The 18,856-nt window shown below is 41.2% G+C and overlaps 2 protein-coding genes across 3 annotated transcripts; one reads left to right on the top strand and one right to left on the bottom strand.

Annotated features, from left to right (window-relative positions):
• Positions 1 to 145: 145 nt before the first annotated feature.
• Positions 146 to 9,426, bottom strand: fam241a (family with sequence similarity 241 member A). Of its 2 annotated transcripts, XM_046412899.1 has the most exons (3): positions 9,105 to 9,426; positions 5,470 to 5,612; positions 146 to 2,324 (listed from the first exon to the last, which is right to left on the bottom strand). In XM_046412899.1, the coding sequence occupies exons 1-3, from the start codon at positions 9,166 to 9,168 to the stop codon at positions 2,028 to 2,030; spliced, it is 504 nt and encodes a 167-aa protein (XP_046268855.1). In that variant the 5' UTR covers positions 9,169 to 9,426; the 3' UTR covers positions 146 to 2,027. The 2 variants fall into 2 exon arrangements, with proteins under 2 accessions (XP_046268855.1, XP_046268856.1); XM_046412900.1 differs by lacking the exon at positions 5,470 to 5,612 and having other exon boundaries at positions 1,500 to 2,324; positions 9,105 to 9,413.
• A 2,117-nt stretch (positions 9,427 to 11,543) lies between these two features.
• On the top strand, positions 11,544 to 16,636 carry lrit3b (leucine-rich repeat, immunoglobulin-like and transmembrane domains 3b). The gene is made up of 6 exons (XM_046413463.1): positions 11,544 to 11,653; positions 12,794 to 13,168; positions 13,283 to 13,368; positions 14,387 to 14,680; positions 14,774 to 14,967; positions 15,980 to 16,636. Exons 1-6 carry the CDS (start codon positions 11,544 to 11,546, stop codon positions 16,472 to 16,474), a joined length of 1,554 nt encoding a protein of 517 aa, XP_046269419.1. The 3' UTR covers positions 16,475 to 16,636.
• The last annotated feature ends 2,220 nt before the right edge of the window (positions 16,637 to 18,856 follow it).

Raw genomic sequence — 18,856 nt, 5'->3', positions numbered from 1 at the left:
TTGTCAACCTCATAGTCAGCAGTATGGTCTTAAATGTTGGCAACAGTGCATGGACTATAAATGACAAAGCACAGACATCATCACACATCATCATCACATATTTTCTGCAGACACTGCCGTGAAAGTCAATGACAGCCAAAGAACATTTTTAGGAATGCTCATTTTTAATCATAGACATTCCAATACATTTTGATCCAATATTTCTTTTGTAGGTATGCATAAAGCTTTCAGTGCAAACACTTTATAAACAATAATTTATGTTCAGAACAACTGATTCTACTTTCTTAAAAATCAAGGATAAATGAAGCATTGCTACAGTAAGTCATTGGTGAACATACTGTGCATCTCCATCACTGGTGACGTTTCCACTGGAAACCTTTTATACTCAGTAGTAAACTTCAAATTCAGTGGTACGACTACAGCTCTGTTACTCTACAGCAGTGTGAGGTCAGTTAACCTGGACACCTGCACACCTGAATAACCCATCAGCAAAATGTAATAATAACAGAAAGGTAAAATATGTTCAGCCTGAGACTAAAAGAACAACTCAAAGTCAGAGCAAACAACAGCCTAATCTTTGGATACTCCCATACTGTTAGATATGCAAATATTTCTTAAGGTACATTTGTTGTGATTAATTATCTTTAGGGAACTTGTACACTTGGTTACAAGTTGGTTACACTGAAAAAGGTTGGTGGCTTTGGTCAACACGGACTAACAGCTTGAGGAAAACTACACGTTCACACCAATGAAAATAGGCAGCTAACACAACAAGTACAATACTTAAGTTGTCAGTGTTAGGCTTTGGATTTCTGTGACTGTGAACATATTCCTTATGTAATAACTAACAACAGCTGAGTTTGTGAAGGCTTTCAGAAGATAAACCTTAAAAGGATTTTGAGTATGATGACATGATGGTTTAGGAGGGAGTTTAAGACAGTTAGGACAGACAGGTTAAGACAAATGCATAACTGAAATGTTACACAGACAAAAACAGTAGTTTCTAGTGAGATATTATGATAATCATATTCTATCAGTATTGACAAGCTAGAACTCGTCAAAACCGTGTCGTTCTTTATTTCCCAAAATTAAATGGGAGTTTTATCCCAATTTATGATTGCATACTTGACATTCCTGACATCACAGCCTGTATTTGAGGTGCATCGGTGTGCAATTCCTGGGCTGATAAAAACATGTGATAATTACCTGTGTTATCTGATAGTGGGCGTTAGGCAATCAACCAAGCACAGGCACCAACACAGAGAACAGAGGAGGTAATTTTAGAAAGGCGAGCCAGGTTTTACAGATGGCATCCCTCTTCACACATAGCATAAAGTCTCTCAATCACTGGATGCAATTACCAGCTGAAATTCCATTGTTGGAGCAATAACAACAATTATTTTTCTACATGTCTCATTTATCAGCTGTCAATATATTGTGCATTGCTAATTTTGATCACAAAATAAACTTCTGACAGCACTGTTTCACATAACATGTACTAACATTGAGACGCTTTCTTAGGATTTTTTTTTTTTTATTGGAGTCCTATTACTGCTGCCCCTGCACATCACATTAATATTCTGTATGTTATGATCTTTTTCTAAGTGGAACACTGGATGCAGATGTGTGCAGTCATGTTTCATGGGTGCTGGGAATCCTGGCCTTAATTCTGCCCATGACTAAAAAAGAAAGAAGCCATTTCATCACAATGTCTCCTTCTTCACCGATTAATACTATTAAGTCATGATTACAAAACCAGAGGCAGCAGGACAGCTGCACCCCTCTTACAGAGGCTCCGCTTCACATACTCCTGAAAAATGGATTTACACTGACTGAACAAGCTTCATACTGTTTCTAGAAACCTGCTAAGCCACCATCACTACGCAGTCATACAGCCCTCTCCACAGTTCCCCCACCACCTAAAAGCACAGACCCACTGCAGAGTCCAATCCAAACATCCACGAGTCCTGCATGTGTAAGCATTAACCAAAGAAAACTGCTGACTCCACTCTGGTTGTCAGCTCTCATTACTTCTGAATAAAAATGATGATGATGCACAGAGTTCCCACCAGTCCCAGAGCTTGGAAACCTAGGAACCAGAGCAGCAGCCAGAAGAAGACAATCACGACTGGCTCCACGATCTTGTCCCCTAAGTACATCTGGCTGAAGCCCAACCCCCGCAGACACTTGTTGAGCATCCCAAACAGAGTCCCCATCCTCTCACAGTCGTCCAGCTGAGGCTCTCTGGTGGTGGGGTCATCCACATGGGGCCATCTGGTCCTGGGATCACTGGGAGGTCGAAGTCGGTTCCGGCTGCCATCAAACTGTGGAGACAAAGTTCGAGACAGGTTACACATACACATAAACACCTAGTGACAGCTCCAATTCACAACAAAAGTTATCTCATGACACTTTCCAATTAGAGCAGGTCTAGACCAAACTCTTCAATTAAATTGTAATACAGAGAGCCCAACATTCCCCCTTGAGCAAGCACTTGGCGATGATGGCAAGGAAAAACTGCCTTTTAGAAGGCAGAAACCTCGGAGCAGAACCCTCTAGTTGGGCAGCCATCTGCCTTGACCTGCCCTTGTGTTCCTCATTAATCATACTCCCTTTAGCGTTGTTGTGAACCTATTAGGCCTTTTAGACCTGATTTATGTTTTTCGCCACACATACATTTTTTATCACACATCCTTAATTCCTAATTTCTAATTCAAATTCTAATTTTAATGTTCTGTCTCCTCCTTGTAAAAGCTGGCAGACATTTTAATGGGACATGCGAGTCTGCTGCCTGAGAGTTGCCTGCTCTTGATGTAAGTACAGGCTGCAACTAAGGATTATTTTCATTATTTTCATCTCTTATCCAAGTTGTTCCCCAAGTATGTGGAGTGTAGACTGTAGTAATTGCTCCAGCCCTTACTGCAAGATTTGTTAAGATAATTTATAAGTAGGCCTACACATAGAAAGTGGTAATGTTTAGTTAGATGATTTAGTCAAATTTCCAGCCAGCAGTCAGGGACAGTATACTGAACTGTTAATAATTACTTATTGCCTTATAAAGCCAACTGTACATTTTATTAACCAGCTTGTATGGTTTGTCACTTTATCTTCTGGGCAGACATGTTGTTTCGTCATTATTTATATGCCTACCTTTGAGCTGTGATCCCCTTCTGTGGATCATATAATTAGAAGTGATCTCATGGCAGCCTACAGTCCTATTCACTGTATAATGCTTTACTTCCTCACTGAACACGCAGCCCAGACTGGGATTACTCTGAAGGTATAATGACCTCCAAATAGTAGCTAAAGCTCCACTGCTGTAGGTCTGGAAAGGAATGTATAATGTAATGGAAAAAATGTATTTTAAACTGTTTTATTGCGGTCCTATACTTGCTATGTGTTGAAGACACCAGACAATAGATGTTACTAGCTGATTTAATTCTGCTAAACTCTGCATCTAGATGGAAACCTGCAGCTGACCCCACCACCACCACCCACTTTGCATCCTCTTTTCTGTGACAGAGCAAGCATCTTTGCTCTTTTGTTATGGAGACCAGTGATCTTTGTATGCATTGGGCCCACTTGAGAGCACTTTAATAAAACTACAGAAAGGCAGCTTGTGTTTTGCCTTTATTGAGAAGCAGATTTTCTACAGATTTCCACAACTAGCTTGGTGTTGTTGACTGGATTGGCGCTGAACTGAACGATGACCACTGTACGCAGTCAAGGAAAGGCCCCTGTAACCCACTAGTATAGACACTGTTTTCACAACAGCACCTCAGTTCAAATTCTCTGTCTTTCTTCCCCTCTGAGTTTCTCCCGCACTGTCGGCCATTCTCCAGTTTCCCACATCGTGCTTCTGAAATCCAAGCCCTCCACTTGTCAGCTCAATCCCCTTCCCACAGCTCTGGTCAAGTCCTGCCTCTCCTTTCTGCTCCCACTCATATCTGCCATCATCCACTCCTCAGTCACTACTGGAATCGTTCCCACACTCTTCAAAACTGCAGCTGTCACTCCAATTCTGAAAAAACCTGGTTCAGATCCCAACAACTACAATTACCTCCGCCCCATCTCCAACTTACCTTTTATCTCCAAAATACTTGAAAAAATAGTCTCCACCCAACTCCACTCCCATTTAACTCAAAACAGCCTCTACGAACAATTTCAGTCCGGTTTCCGCCCCCGCCATAGTACAGAAACTGCTCTACTGAAAATCACAAACGATGTCCCCATAGCAGCTGATTCCAGTTTGCTCACCATCCTCATCCTTCTTGATTTTGATTTGAGTGCAGCCTTTGATACAGTTTCTCACACCATTCTCCTCTAGGGGTTATCTTCCATTGGCATCACTCACGCCCCCCTAGACTGGTTTCATTCATATTTCTCAGGCCGCACTAAGTTCGTCCAACTCCTTCAGATCCCGTTCCTCCCCTGTCACTTCTCTTCATCACCTACCTCCTTCCCCTTGGCAATATCTTTTGCAAATTCAACTTCCATTTCCACTTTGCAGACGACACCCAGCTGTACCTTTCCAGCAAACTAAATTCCACACTCCCACCATCATCCCTTGCCAACTGCTTATCTGAAATTACTGCTGGTTCACCTCAAACTTCCTCTAATTAAACAGTGATAAAACAGAAATTCTCCTCATTGGAACTAAATGTAAATTATCCAAAGTTGACACTTTTTCCCTCACAACTGACAGCTCCTCAGTCCCCCCCACATTTAAGAGGCTGGGTGTCATCCTCAATAGCTCATTATCATTTCAATCTCACATCAATAACATAACCCCATCTGCATATTTCCATCTACGCAACATAAATTATTTCCGCCCCTCCCTCACCAAACACACCACTTCTATCCTTGTCCACAGTATTATCATTATTATTAGTGCAGGTAGATGCCAGTTAACCTTTGGAATCTGACCAGGTCGAAATAAGTGTATAGAAAATATTACCAGAAAGTCCAATTCATGTTATGGACCACAAAGGTGTAGGTGTGGATTACTGAACGTGGATTTCCATCGAAAGGAAATTTCAGTACAAGGCAATTACAGATGTTAAAAGAAAAGTTGTAGCAGAAGGAAAAAGGAAGTCAGGATGTGGAAAACTTATTCCAATTGGCTTCAAGAAGCGAACCACAGGGAAAGAAAGTGTAAGGCAGGGACAAAGAAGAGCCACAGGGGGATATCATCATCAACATCCACAACATACCCAGTCCTCCCACACCCATCTGGACCACTTGATCAAAATCCTCAGCCTCCAACGTACCAACTACTGGACCCGCCACGGTTCCTTGCAAACTACTAGGCTGGGGAACCAATCTGTGAGATTCCTTCCTTGCTGACTGAAACCAGAAGTCCAAGAGCATGACTGTGTTGGCTCTGATATGGGCACGCTGACACAAGCAGTATATGCTGAGAAAGTGATCAACAGGAAGAGGAGGAGAGAGGATAAGACGAATACTTGCCTGCAGATGGAACAGACACAAGCCTTTGAAGGACAAGCTGCTCAAGGCAAAGGCAGAGGACAAGGCAGAGGCAGGACCAGAGACGGAAGAGGAAGCAGAAGCAGAGGCTGCAGTGATGGTTGCTTTATGTGTGGTGCCAAGGACTGTCCCGAGAAAGATGTAAAAAGCAAGTGTCAGACTGACTGGCAGCCAAGTCAGGAAAAGGGATGGACCACATCCAAACACCAGAATCAGATCGACCAACATTTGAAAGCACTAACTCCGACAGACAGACTTTGTGTGTGTCACTATGGAAGAAGAGCTGAACTATCTGGCTCAAAAAGAGTTTTTTTCACCCTGTAATGCATGTTACTCCGCATAGCACATTTCATTAGGGACAGATTTAAAGTATGAGGAATATGTATGAGGTTCAGACAAATGTTTACATTTAATTAATAAAATTACATTTAATTGATAAAAGACACGTTCACATTTAACTTTTCATACTCTTATAAATAAATTACTTATAAATTATATCATGAAGCATTGAAAACTACGCTGTCTCTGATGATCTTGGATAAAAACGTCACATTTTTACTTGACTTGGCATGGAATTTGGGCAAAGATCTAAAACTAGTGGCAAATTTGAAAAAACAATAGATGCATCAGGTACACCACTGATTGAAAAGTGCACAGGTCTATTACCATGTGTTGACGAAGTTGGGGGTAGCTTTAAACGCTTGTTTTTGTTGTCATTATGCTGGCCTATTAATCTGCTTGAAGGAGATCTGATTTGCAGATGAGGCAAAATCTTGACCTCCACAGTGGAAGGTACTGAGATTTCCAGATTAAAAGATCGCATCGAGCTAATGGTTAAATACAGCCTTGACACGCTGCTTTATGCATATGAATGGAGACTTCCTGAAACAGCAGCAGGACCTATAAATAGTGCATGAAGCACACACACAACTCACACACAGACTTATGACAGACTAGTTACTCTGCATTACATGTTTCATTGAGGACAGATTTAAAGTATGAGGAAAGATGGTTCGGAGACGGGTTGGACAGACGGGAGATCATCAGAGAGCATCAGTTGTTTTATTAAATGAACCGCACTGTGTGATATCTTTGCAATGTATGGGTCAGCTCCATATGTCGTATTAGCCACACCCAACTCAGTAAGTTTCTATGCATAATTCATCTGAAACACCCACAGCTCATTTACAGGAACTACTGAAAGTAACACTGGAGGAAAAGGCAGCGTGGGGTGCGGGAAGTAGGCTGCACTGTAGGTATGACCCAAATAACAAACCATGTTTTTACTTTTTTACAACATGTTTTCAGCGTGGAAGTTCTTGACTGTGAGTGAAGAAGAATGCATGTTATGGAAGGGTGGGCCAGACAGTTTAGATCTTCTTCCACATATCTTCTACACTGCAATTCAACAAATAAGATTTGATGAACTTTTGTAAGAGTTCAGCGTAGATTAGGTTTTATTGCTGGAGCAAAAAACCGCAATGGCCTCCAGACAGCATCTAATTTGATATAAGAGACACTCATACTTAGGTTACCCTACAGATATTGTTTCTTTTCTTTCTCCCAACACATTTCTGTTCCCATCACTTTTCCTGTGTCACAGCATCAACTGTTTTTTTTTTCTTTTGTAATTTATTTTCTCCACAATGTAACAGGCATATTTGTTAGCTTCATTCATACTCCATCATTTCCCGAAAACCATCTTAAAAAGGCACACACTAACCTTGAACAGGCCTCTTTTCAGAGACAGTTACTGTTTCTCACAATCTTTCCTACCTAAAAAAGAACTTTGATTTATTAATATTATACATTTTTGCATGTGAGTTTTTTTGTACCGTTTGATTACACACATTTTGATTCGGCCAATGTAAACCGTGTGGGGGGACTGCCACAAAAACAACAAACCTAATGAGACACTTAAAACACCATCACCCAGCTGAACATGCCCAGTTTGAAGAAGCTAGCAAAGGAAAAGCTGCTAAAGCTAAAGCTAAAGCTAGCCAGAGCTCAGTGCCAGACACAAGCCAGCAGCCTCTCCTGTCTTTCCTTGGTATGAACAGTGAAAAGACCAAAGCAATTATGAGGAAAATGATGGAATTCATGGCCGTAAATGATCAGCTGTTCTCCATAGTTCTCCACAACGACCTCAGCCCTGGTGAATTTATGAACATACTGTAAAATGATCTAAGTAACTGACTATATAAGTAACTAGCTCATTTTCAGTTAATTCATTTAATTATTTGGATTTCGGCAGCACGGTGGTGCAGTGGTTAGCACTGTCGCCTCATAGCAAGAGGGTTCCAGGTTCGAATCCTGATCTGGGCCCTTCTATGTGGAGTTTGCATGTTCTCCCTGTGCCTGCGTGGGTTTTCTCCGGGTACTCCGGCTTCCTCCCACAATACCAAAAACATGCACATTAGGTTAATTGGCTACTCTAAATTGCCCCTAGGTGTGAGTGTGAGAGTGTGTGGTTGTTCATCTTTGTGTGTTGGCCCTGCGATTGACTGGCGACCAGTCCAGGGTGAACCCCGCCTCTCGCCTGTAGTCAGCTGGGATAGGCTCCAGCTCCCCCGCGACTCTGACGGATAAGCGGTATAGAAAATGGATGGATGGATGTTATTTCCTTCCAATTCCACAGGACTTTATTTTGAGAGGAGTTTAATAGTTTACTATTAAAGAGTTTAATAATTTCTTTTATTATGGAAGAACAATTTTGCATTGAAGAAAATTTGAGTTTTGTTTGTATATGCTGTCAATTACAGATCTTAGAAAGAAAAATGGTAAAAATAAGTATCAGCAGGCCACACTTACAAAAAAGAACTGTCCCATGTGACAGTTCTCATGGGACAGTTCTCAGCTGGGTGACAAACCCAACCACCCTTACGTCTTCTTTTTGGTGTATAAGAGACAGACACTGATCTCTGTATGCTTCAGGCCGACTTAAAAAGCACAAATAAAAGTACAAAAAGACATATTGCGTTTTGCCTTTATTGATAGGCTACAGATTTCCAGGATGAAATATGGTAACACAGTGTTATTGGATAGGTTACCTTCCCACTGTTAAACTGATGAGGCCTAACCATGTCCAATGTTCTCTCGTAGGAAGAGAAGGTGCCACCAAAAGTCCACCGACACACAACATGTAGCTCCACGCACAAACAAACACAAAGTAATGCATGGCTTGAGAGGTTTAAGAGATGAACAGCATCTCATCATGTATATGCTACTGTATTATACTATAGGTATTACACCTGGTAGCTCTTCACTTTTACTACTAACCATGCATGCACCTATTTATAAGGCTCACATATATCCCGACTTAAATATGACCTTGTTAATCGTTCATATACTAAGTATATATCGCTTACTTTGGAAAGTAACATTCGAATAGCAGATATTTGTGTGAGGTTTGGGTCGTGCGCTGGTGTTGCTGGGGGTTGTGAACTGTCAGCTGAAAACTGTTACAACTTAGGTCGCAGTAAACAGACAGTGACAAGCTGACACAGTGAAACCACTGTGAGTTACAGTCCATGAGTGTGCCCAATAAGGGCGTCAAGGTTAGCCCGAGCGCTAATAAAAGGCTACAGCGACCTCGTAATAATGTACTTTTGCTTTACCCGGTGTTGCTGGTGCTGTAGTGGGGTCTGCCTTGCTCCGTGGACAGGCTGAGGAATATGCCATCGCCTCTGGTTTTCCGACGACAACTCTTCAAATTCACGTGGACGAAAAACATAATGGCCACCCACAGGCGGTGTTGAAGCCGACATTTTACAGTAACTTTCGGGAATCAAAACATATGTAAAGTGACCGACAGACTGTTCCTGTGTCCGCACGTTCCCATTCACGAGAGCCCAACAGCCGTGATCAATCACTGAGCCACGAAAGTCCTCCGCCTTCTTCTTCTTGTTATTGTTCTTCTTCCTCTCGTTGTAAAGGCGGTTGGCAAACCAGTTTATATGTGCATTATTGCCACCTACTGGACTGGAGTGTGGAGCTGGCGTGCAGCTGCAGATTGGCAGAAAAAAAAAATCTTATTTCTGTTCCTCCTAAATGTATGCTATCATTTACCATGATTTACCTGAAAAACAATCACTCATACAGGCTCATACAACAAATAATCCCTTACATCATCATCACTTGTGACCCACTAAAAGTAGGTGGTGTCTGTAACTTTCAGAGAACCTGCTGTCTGCCTGTATTTGGACTGGTGGACCGGTGTATAGAAAATAATTAGGTGCTCAGTGTCGTCAAAACAAAACAGATGATTGTTGACTCTAGAAAACTGCAGTGTGAGGTCAACTTCACTGTAACATCATAATGTTTTGTGTGTAATTTAAAATACCAGGAACAGAAAGGCGGATTGCGACCATATTTCACATTTAATCAGATATAGAATTGGTGACACTAATTTTGGGTGTCCACCCTGAAACTGCTGATTGTATCAATCTTCTGTGCTGCTGGGTTGAACACGCGTGTGAAACATCCTCATTTTAGATTCTGTAGCATTTTCGCAGGCACATCTATATTTGAAGCATTCTGGTTCCCCACAGGCTCATTGATTTTGATGACACTGAGCATCATGACACTATTTGTTCCATAAAGACATGGTTGGACAAGTTTAGTGTGGAAGAACTTGACTGGCCCAGACATAGCTCTGATCTCAACCCCATTAAACACCTTTGAAATGAACTGGAACAGAGATGGTGAGCAAGGCTTTTTCATCCAGCATCAGTGACTGACCTCACAAATGCTTTACTGAATGAATGGGTAAACAATCCCAGAAACACTCTAAAATCTTGTGGAAGATCTATTCAGAAGAGTGGAAGCTGTTATGGCTGCAAAACTCTCTTGGAATTTAGAACATGATGCCATTAATTCCCATCATGTGAAACATGTCTGCTAACTTCACCTAAGGGGTAGCCATGTTTTGTATCTGGGACCAATGACTGCCATACCTGCTTTTTGCACACTGTGAGGTTCCACAGGATCTTCACACCTTCAAGCCTCTCTATCACATCGCCACATGAGTGGGTCACTGGCCAATTCCAAAGCGAAAGAATGGAATCACCATTGTGGTGAAACTTGAGTCTGGCGCAGATTATGGTTCTAGCACAGAACACACAGGGGCTGTGCAAGTCAAACAGAAGACCTGGCATAGCAGCAAGAGAAGGCACAGGATATTTCATTCAGGCCAGAAGGTGTTGCTGCTGCTCCATCACCAAGTGCCTCAGCATGGTAGCATGGTAACCTAAATTGTACAAGCCTGACAAATTAAAAAAACATCAGTGTTTTTATGTGAACTTGTCGAAAGAGTCTGCTTTGTGGTGGTGAAGGCTGTAAGGTGTTGGGCTGTTGGTGGTCATGCTGCTAAACCCCACCCTGCGACTAGCATCACTCTTCATTTACCTCCTCTGGCCACTCTGGCAAGTTAACAACGTCATACTGAGCCAAAAAGGTGCGTCCCTTTCCAAAGAATCCTCCAAATGTGGTGAAATTTAGCCTTCTTTTCCTGAATTTGAAAGACACAATCCATGTATCCTTTACAGTTAACTTTTTGCAGCCTCTGGGCAGGGCTGCAGCTATTGTTTGGTCACTCCCTGATAATTGAGCTATGAGACATATTATGCTGAATTTATATCTGACCAAAAATACTTAAACATTACGAATAACGACTGCCCTCCTTGGAAGGAAATGTCAGTTAAGATTTCCACTAATTAGTTAGAAGAAGTTCAGTTCAGACCAGCTTTCAGATTGTAAGACTAAATAAATGCACTGATGGCTACTGTTATAATGCTCGATAGGAAATTCTCCACAGGGCGGGGTGGTGGAGTCTATAATTGTTCTCAAGGCCCAAAATGGCTTGAGCTGGCCCTGATGTTGTGATTTGTTATTCTGACAGTAAGGCATGGGATTACATGGCACTTGCAAGAAGTGTAATCCCAGCTAATCTGGGATTCAGTTTCACTCTGCTCTGTGGACACAACCTCAGACTGGAGAATACTGGGAGCATGGAGATACAAAGGGCTTCTGTGAGTACATGGTTTGTGTAATGAAGGATGTATCTGCTGGTCCTCGTTCAGATCTTTCAGTCCTCTCTGCTGGTGGTCCGCTCCTGTCCAGCTTTGTGTGCCTGCACCAGTGGGAACAGCGGACTAGCAGAGCTCAGGTTGAGTGAGACCGATTTCATTCTCATCTCTGTGTTTTTGTGTGCAAGCGAGCTTAAACTTTAAGTGAACCTAAACTTTTAAATGTCATATTTTGAGATTAATCATATTATTGGAGATCTACTAGAACAAGTGCAGTAGTGCTAATGCAACAAATCAACTAATTGTTATGTAGTTGACACATTTACATAGAAATATTGTTTTTTTTCTTTGTTTTTCAGTGATTAACTGTATTAAATTAATACATTTTATAAATGAAGATATATATATATATATATATACCAAGCATCATTTCAGTAAGGAGGGCAAGTACAAATGGGGGCAGGTCTGTGTTTGTTTACAATGAAAACTCTTCATAGAAGCTTCTTCATAGAATTAGTTATAAATTGAAACTGGAACCCACTCCTGGAGCTGGCCTGGGAGTGGAGTTTGCCAGTGATCATCTGGTGATAAAGTCTTCAATGGAACTTGGCTGGACATGGCCCGAAAAAACAACATGTAGCCACTGCCATGTGGAACCACCACGGGCCTTGGGGTTGGGTGCCTTGTATCAGTACTGTGGCTATATGTCTTGGGCACTCAGGTGAAGAGAGAAGCAGAGATATCAACTGATCACCACCTGGTGGTGACTTACATCAGATATTAGGGGAGGCTGCTTGATAGACCTGACAAACCCATAGTGAGAGTGAAATAGGAATGTCTGGTGCTTGACATCCCAAGGGAGGTTGGGGACACTGAGTCTGAGCAAATGAGTGGGAGTGGGCATGGGAGTGATGGAAAAAGCTCAACTGATCGTATGTCCCTTCCAGTCTTCACCAGTGATCATGAATGCTGGGGAGTCACTGAAAGAACTGGGAGATACAAGTGAGTTTCCAACATAGGGTAGCTGGAATGCCTTGGGATCCCCCATAAGTGACTGAAAATGTTGCAAGGAAGAGAGACATCTGGAATACCCTGCTCAGTCTGCTTGCACCACAGCCTGAGCCAAGACAAGAGGAAGAAAATGGATGGATGGTGTCAGAATCTTCAGTATATAAATCTAGAACATGTTCAGTTTGAGTAAATGACTACTTTCAGAACATAAATGTTTGTGTTTAACCATTCAAATTTCAACACTTACAAGTTTGTGTTTAATATGGCAGGTTGGTGCAGTGCAGTGATCCTGGAATCTCAGTCGTTCCCATTAATGTCCCAGCTGACACAGTCAAACTGCGTCTCGAGAAGACCTTGCTCTCCAGGGTGCCTCGTGCAGCCTTCTACAACCTCTCAGAGCTGCGTTTTTTGTGGCTCACCTACAATTCCATCATATCCATCCACCCCAGCAGCTTTGTTAACCTGAAGGCCCTGCGAGAGTTGCGTCTAGATGGGAACCTCCTGACATCCTTTCCCTGGGAAGGGCTCAGGGACATGCCCCGCCTCCAGACTCTGAGTCTTAACAACAATCGTCTGTCTAGTCTCCCTGCCCACGCTTCTCTGTTTCTCCCCAACATCACCTACCTTGACCTGTCTAGCAACAGGTGTGTCCAGATACCGCAGAACCAGTTAACTTATGTAGCGAGCTACAGAGCTATCAGTAGCACTTCAACTGATATGTTTTTAACTTAGCAATAACTTCTCTCCTCTCCTCTCAGGCTGACTATATTACCTGCTGAGCTGCTGGACCTATGGTTTCCTCTCCCAGGACAACAGGGAGGACCAGTTCAAAGGAGAATTTTGGGTACAGTATGTTGTGGAGCAAAATAGACTATATTCTATTTTGGCTAAAGCAACTATGCTTAATTTAAATCAGCAAAGGCATAAAGGCTTCCAATGTGTAAGTATCTTTCAGACACATTGGGTTTTACTGGAGTAAGGCCAAGTGACCTCCCATGTTTAAGAGTTGCTTATAGAGTGAAAGCTTAGCAGTTTGTTGAATCTTGAAACTTACTGTAATATTTGTGACATTATATCACATATTTTATCAAATAGAACACTTAAATACAACTCTTTGATAAGGGGAGTCCATTTCAGTGCCATTCTGAAAAGCACTGATGAATGGACGCCATCAGATTGTGTTGTGTTTTACCATTCTCTGGAGAAAATGTCTCATTTGCCTCAAAAGGTGCTGTATAAGACATCTCACAACACACATGCAAGCACATTGTGGTGGAAGTTACCTTACATGAACTATTCACATTAATACTTAATGTATGCTTACTGGAAGTCAGAATTGTAAGCATTGAGAAACACAATCCATGTAATGAAATCATACTCGTATGTTCATGTTTTTTGTATTAACTTGAATATCTAGGACAATATTTAATAATTTTAGAATGTTTTACAGTACAAGAGAGAGCAAACACCAATGTACCCTATGTCAAACCAGGCACAGCAGATGGTCTTCTGTCATTTCAGACAAGAGTCAAGAACATATGAAGATCTACCAATGCACATTCAACTCACACTGGGTCCACTCATAAAAGACAGCTGTTAGCCTATTTCTCACTAACAGAGACAACAATCTGCAGTATAGTCAATACATTTCACTGATAAACTGACATTTACAAATTATTAAATGATGAAGTTTTTTTTAGACACAGATATCCCTTGTAGAAAGTCAACATCACAATTACACAAATATTTAAAAAATAACCAAACAGCCCAGCTGAGCTGTTTTTTCCACCTTTTCCCCACCTTATTTATGACACATCGACATCAAAATTATATAAACAAGTCATATTGTCCTTGATATCCAGGTTTGCATGACAACCCCTGGTTGTGTGACTGCCAGATCTCCATGGTGATGTCATTGTCCATGTCACTGGGAAGTCCTGTAGTTCTCATGGACCAGCTGCTGATATGCAGCAGGTCTCTAGGTCAGTCAGGGATCCTATTGACCCAGGTTGAGCTGTCCCGCTGTATGAGGCCTTCAGTCCAGCCTGCAGCCACCAGAGTCATCTCTCCATTGGGCAGCAATGTAATCCTCCGCTGTGATGCCACTGGCTATCCCACCCCAACCCTTACCTGGATCAAAACCTCAACATACGCTGGTAAGCAATATAAGGTTACTCTCTTATGATGAAATGATACTACTAACATCTGAGCATCAGTCATGTCATGATTTAATTTGGTTTTCTGTACAGATTGTTGCAAGAAAGACATCCTGGAGAACTCTGACCAGCTACCCAGGAATTTGGAGAGTTGTAAGTGGTACTATGTTTTTTCCAAACACAAATCTGATACTCCTGTCACAGCAGAGGTGAAATATTTTATTTCATGTCTATGGGATTTAATTATATTACTCAGCCTTATGGCTTTAACTACTAACTGGATGGAACATACCTGAATGCCTGACTTGGCAGTAAACAAGAAACCGTGCAAGCCTTACGTGAATCCCAGATAGCTTTGCTAGCTTTCTGCTGTCACTCCACTCATTCGTCACAGTGTCACACACTTGACTCCATGTTCAGGTGACTCCATATTCTATCACGCTATTTTCTTTGATTACAAGCACACTGAAATTGTTCTCACATGATTCAGTTCTACGCATTTATCCTGCAGCCACTGGGAGACAGTGACCATCAAAATATTACCTAATCAATCCTGTATCATAAACCAGGTCAGCTGGCAGTTTTTTTTTTGCCAGAAAACAGAAGTAAAGCTTGCAGATTGTTGATTTTCTTAGTTCTGAGAGGTTCATGTGTGATCACAGCTATCTCTGTTTGTGTACCATATTGTGTAAACAGGGAAATATTTCTCTAGAAGAATTCTTGTTGCTGCTTAGATTCTATGAGAGCTCCCTCAAGGTTTTACCAACAGATTTAATTAGAAAACCATGTGATACACAGTTTTAGGTCCTTTGAACTAAGTGTCTCTGAATGAAATATTCATATGGGTCTGACATACACAATACAATTTGGGAAGGACGCAGAACAGCCAGATGTCAGTTCTTGAGAGCTAAATGTTAGTAATGCATGAAATAAAACTGATTTTTTTTTTTTGTTTTGACCTTAAATTGTGATCACCTTGGGTGTTTTAGTTGAGTCTGCCCATGTAATACTCTAAGTTCCCCCTAAAGGTGAACAGCACTCTAGGTCCAGACCCAGATGCCATCCTATTGTTGTGAAAAATTTTCAAGAATGTCTTCATGAACTTCATCAGAACTGATGAAGCTGCTTGGATGAGCAGCGACACGTCTTCAAGCCTATCTTCACAAGTCCAGATGCCTTGCTTTAACTCTTTTGAGTAAATATGACCTGGATGACTGAGAACCTCCACAGATATGTCTAATCAAAATCACATTAAATCGATTATCAGATCTAGTACTTCAAGGGACAACATGGGTATAGCATGCAGAGAGCTTAAACTGTGTACCATTTTATGTTTCAGTTATGCAGGAATCTCCTCGGGTGGGGGTTCGCTGGTCGATAATCAGCCTGAACGGGTTATCATACAAAGATGCTGGTGAATATCGCTGCCAGGCACGGAATATGGCAGGAATAGCTGAAGCCCCAATTAAACTGAAGGTTGTGGGAGTAACAAGATTATCCCGTCTTCCAAAGAAGAAGTCCCAAAAGACTTCGCCCAAATCATCATCAAAATACAGGAAATCAAACCAGACTATGACTACTGCCAACACTCCTTCAGTGAAGGAGAATCAGATAAGCATCACACCACCTTACATCAGCAAGACCCAGACCACCCCTGATCTGGTGTTCAAAATGTTCCCTGTAGACAAAAGGAGCAAATTGAACTTGCCAGATGCAAAGAGAAAGACTCAAGCATCCATCAAGTCTACTCGTGAGCCCCCTGAAAAATCTCTGTTGTCAGAAACACTTGTATGAGAAACACTGAAGTTGGTCAGGGTCAGTTACTTGGTCTATTTCAACAAGGGGATGGAACTGCATATAAAACCTCATTGTTTGTGAACTTCTAGTTATAGTGTTCCAGCCTTTTTATGGGCCTTTCTGCACTGCAAAATACAATTTGTTCATGAGCTGTCCTGTCAGAACTTGTCTGTCAATAATAAAATGTGTAACTTATGTAACATATATTGAATGTATCTTCTGTGAAGTGAGATATCATTTTCTGAAGTTTGGGTTTATAGCGGATCTCTCAAATTACCAGCCTGTGGGCCAGATCCATTCTACAGGATAAGGTCACCACATGTTTACACACATTTATTGTTTTCGTTTTGATTTTTCCACATTTATTCTACAGTTATCAGATTTTCAGTTCCCCCACAGAAAACTGAATAAAATTTTTCTAGCCTTCCTGTTTCAAGACTCCTGGGTCAGGAAATAGCCCTGCTAGAGTCACAGAGGAAGATCAGAAATTTTAAATGCCAGCTGGTGATGAGCCCAATTCTGACACAATTTATGACAGGATGGGCCTTGTACAGAGCCAATAACCATTACATTCCATCCTGTGGTCCATCTGCTTGACTGCTTGTGGATGCGTGAAACAATTAGAACAAGGACTGATGGTTTGACTGGACCATATAAAACTGACCAGCAAATTGATCATAACTTGTAATATGGAAAAATGCAGATTGGCATATCAGTTCAATTTCTTCCTCTGTCCAAATTCAGATTGTGAAGAAGTGTATGAGATATTAAAATATTAGTTTATATCTAAATGTAACACAACCAGTAGGTGGCATCAGTGGATAGTGTATGTTAACTCACTGTGGCACTGTCCCCACCTTAAGGCTTTTTCTTCTGTTGGCAGCATTTTATCAATGCAAGCAAATGTGGTAAAATCAAAGAAATAAAAAATTCTTCCCTATGTCGAGGCTTGTTGCCTCATTAAATGCAAATACTATAATTAAAAGAAAGTGACATCATTTATGTTTATGTGTCCCCGGACAAACTTCCACCATGCAAAAGTTCCCATTTGCATTTGTTCCCATTCCATTCAACCTGTCATCAGCTGGTGTGCTGCCCAGATCATCACTGTCAGGTTACACATTATATCCAATTCACTGGATTTTATGTCCCCCCTTTTTTTTTATTTTACCTCATGCAGATTCTTAGTACAGATCCAGGATTAGAAGCCATAAAATTTACGAGTCTTATCTTTATGAAGCTTGCAAACACAATAAGGACACAATGGTCTGGCTGGTTGCATAAACTGGTCTGCATGAACTCCTTTGACCATTTTGCTTCTGTAGAAACAAAACAAAAGAATATTTAAAGCCCTGGTATCACCTTGCAGTGGCTGCAATGGTCACGTGGTGGACAGAACCAATAACATAAATAAACAATAATATAAAAACTTTAAACTTTTAGGCTAAAATCTAACTGTAGAATTACTGGGGCTAAAAATGTAATGGAAAAGCAGGAGTGATTCTAGGATCACACTTTCAAGGACACTTGGCTTCCACTTGTCAATTTGTCCTCTTTCTCTCCATCCCGTTACATTTGTTTTTTTTATTTATTTTTCTGGACCCAACAAACAAACACAGAAACAAGGGTTGAAATGAATTTTTCTGTTTTTTTTTTTTTGTTACTCTGGGGAATAGGCAGGAGGCAGGCAGGGTGAGATGAAGACAATGGAGGCAGGTACTGACAGTCTTCTAAGGTGCAAGAACTATGTTAAAATGCAATAAAAAAAAGGGGGAGTCTCCACATTTGATGGCAGTAAATCAGTACACTTGTTGGTAATGTGAAATGCGAGAGGTCCACTGTCATGAAGGTGGATGAAACAATAGTGGATTTGGCATGTGGTCTTGGTCTATGTGGTCTTGACTATACCTGTCCATTTTCTCATGTGGTTCTGCACTCGCCTCCCAAGCTTTTTTTAAAAAAACAAACAAACAAACAAAAAAACCAAAAAGAAAACCATATAAAAAGTCAGAAGACATAACATAACAAGCTGTTAACTCAAGTGACTTACCTTCAGCTGTTTCTATGCCCCACTCACTGTGTGGAGGGCTTACTCTAAGCCCACAGTGGCAAGGAGAGAAATATATCACAAATGACAGCAAAACCTAATAAAGACTGAGCTGAAATAAAAAGAGTGCATTTAAATTAGGTAAATAACATTATTTAATAACATTAATCGTTGAAATGAAAGCTTGGTTTGCTTGAACACTGTCATGCCTGGTGTTTTTTGGTTATGCTTTGTCTTTTGATTTCTGTCCATGTGTCATGTTCCATGTTGTCTTGTGCTTCCATGTATTATGTTAAAGGTTTTTTGTCATGTCCTGTTTTATTTTGAAAAGC

Source organism: Scatophagus argus, chromosome 15 (genome assembly GCF_020382885.2).
Source record: "Scatophagus argus isolate fScaArg1 chromosome 15, fScaArg1.pri, whole genome shotgun sequence".
In the NCBI taxonomy this organism is placed as follows: domain Eukaryota; kingdom Metazoa; phylum Chordata; class Actinopteri; family Scatophagidae; genus Scatophagus; species Scatophagus argus.
Note: the sequence above shows the minus strand (reverse complement) of the source record. Positions and strands in the feature narration are given on the sequence as shown.

Coding starts and splice junctions, on each gene's coding strand:
- fam241a (XM_046412899.1), bottom strand. CDS start 9,168: ATGGCATATTCCTCAGCCTGTCCACGGAGCAAGGCAGACCCCACTACA. Junction 5,613..9,104: donor TACAGCACCAGCAACACCGG/GTAAAGCAAAAG, acceptor TTCTCGGGACAG/TCCTTGGCACCACACATAAA. Junction 2,325..5,469: donor TGTGTCTGTTCCATCTGCAG/GCAAGTATTCGT, acceptor TTGTCTCCACAG/TTTGATGGCAGCCGGAACCG.
- lrit3b (XM_046413463.1), top strand. CDS start 11,544: ATGTATCTGCTGGTCCTCGTTCAGATCTTTCAGTCCTCTCTGCTGGTG. Junction 14,681..14,773: donor CAAAACCTCAACATACGCTG/GTAAGCAATATA, acceptor TTTTCTGTACAG/ATTGTTGCAAGAAAGACATC. Junction 14,968..15,979: donor TAACTACTAACTGGATGGAA/CATACCTGAATG, acceptor ACATGGGTATAG/CATGCAGAGAGCTTAAACTG.